This window comes from Salvelinus sp. IW2-2015, linkage group LG22 (genome assembly GCF_002910315.2).
Source record: "Salvelinus sp. IW2-2015 linkage group LG22, ASM291031v2, whole genome shotgun sequence".
Classification (NCBI taxonomy): Eukaryota; Metazoa; Chordata; class Actinopteri; order Salmoniformes; family Salmonidae; genus Salvelinus; species Salvelinus sp. IW2-2015.
The window spans coordinates 15,357,334-15,358,447 of NC_036862.1; the positions used below are offsets into that span (position 1 = coordinate 15,357,334).

At 39.0% G+C, this 1,114-nt stretch overlaps 1 protein-coding gene across 1 annotated transcript in view; it reads left to right on the top strand.

The window, feature by feature from the left end:
• The window catches only part of LOC111949957 (alpha-2-macroglobulin-like), an 81,428-nt gene that overhangs the window by 35,603 nt on the left and 44,711 nt on the right, over positions 1 to 1,114 (top strand). The window contains 2 exon segments of the mRNA XM_070434066.1: positions 655 to 805; positions 928 to 1,048. Of these exon segments, the coding sequence (XP_070290167.1) occupies positions 655 to 805; positions 928 to 1,048 (272 nt within the window).

Below are 1,114 nucleotides of genomic sequence, written 5' to 3' on the forward strand. Positions count from 1 at the left end.
GCAGTCACTACCATTACTACTGCAGTCACCACCATTACTACTGCAGTCACTACCACTACTACTGCAGTCACCACCATTACTACTGCAGTCACCACCATTACTACTGCAGTCACTACCACTACTATAGCTTATCTCACAACCATAAATACTCAAGACAAGCTAGCAAACACACACATTTTCTTTAAGAAATGTACTTTTGTAGTTGAAGACCTACAATGGTACTGCTCAATGTCATAAACTGTTCTTATGAGTACCCTGAGACTTCAAAGGTTTGGGACAGTGGCACGTACAGTACATGAACAGCTGTGCCAGTATTCATAAAGCATCTGAGAGTAGGATTGCTGACCTAGGATAAGGCTCCCCCTGTACATGAGATCTTGTTCATTAAATCCAAAAGTTAAAACTGATCCTAGATCAGGACGCATACTCTGATAGGCTTTATGAATACTGGTCCAGATCGATTGACAATGTTGAAAACACTTTACTTAAAAGCTTGCAGGTAAAAACATTATAATGTATTGTTATAAGCACYCATGTATGAGATTTACAATGTCTCATATGAGACATATAATATGGTATGTCTCTCTATGTAGGAAATGTATGATAGTTGCTGTGTCTGATGTATGTTTGTGTTTTATTATGAAATCAAATCAGATACACGTATGGGCAGCCTGTACCTGGTAAAGCAGAGGTAGAGTTGTGCCGACCCTTAGTTCKCAATGTATTGATACCAAWAAGAATTGATGAGAGAAATCCAGAAGGAGTTCCTGATTATACACCCCCCTGCCATAAAGAGTCAATAGAGGTCTGTATGCTTTCCTGAAGAAACTATYTACTTGTTTTTACCATCATATTACATTTGAATGTGATCTGGTTKATTTATTTAAATCATTTCTTAATGTGTGTGGTTTTGCTTGCTTTTCCCAGATGGACCAAACTGGCTGTGCTTCTCATGTCTTCAACATGTTAATTTTCACAAAGGATGCAGGCCGGAAAAGGCTCATAGACAGGCTGAGTTTTAATGCCAAAGTAGAGGAGGAGGGGACAGGCAAAGTCATTTATCATAAGAATTGGAGACGGTAGAAGTGATCGACAACATTTGCCTGAAGTCAAA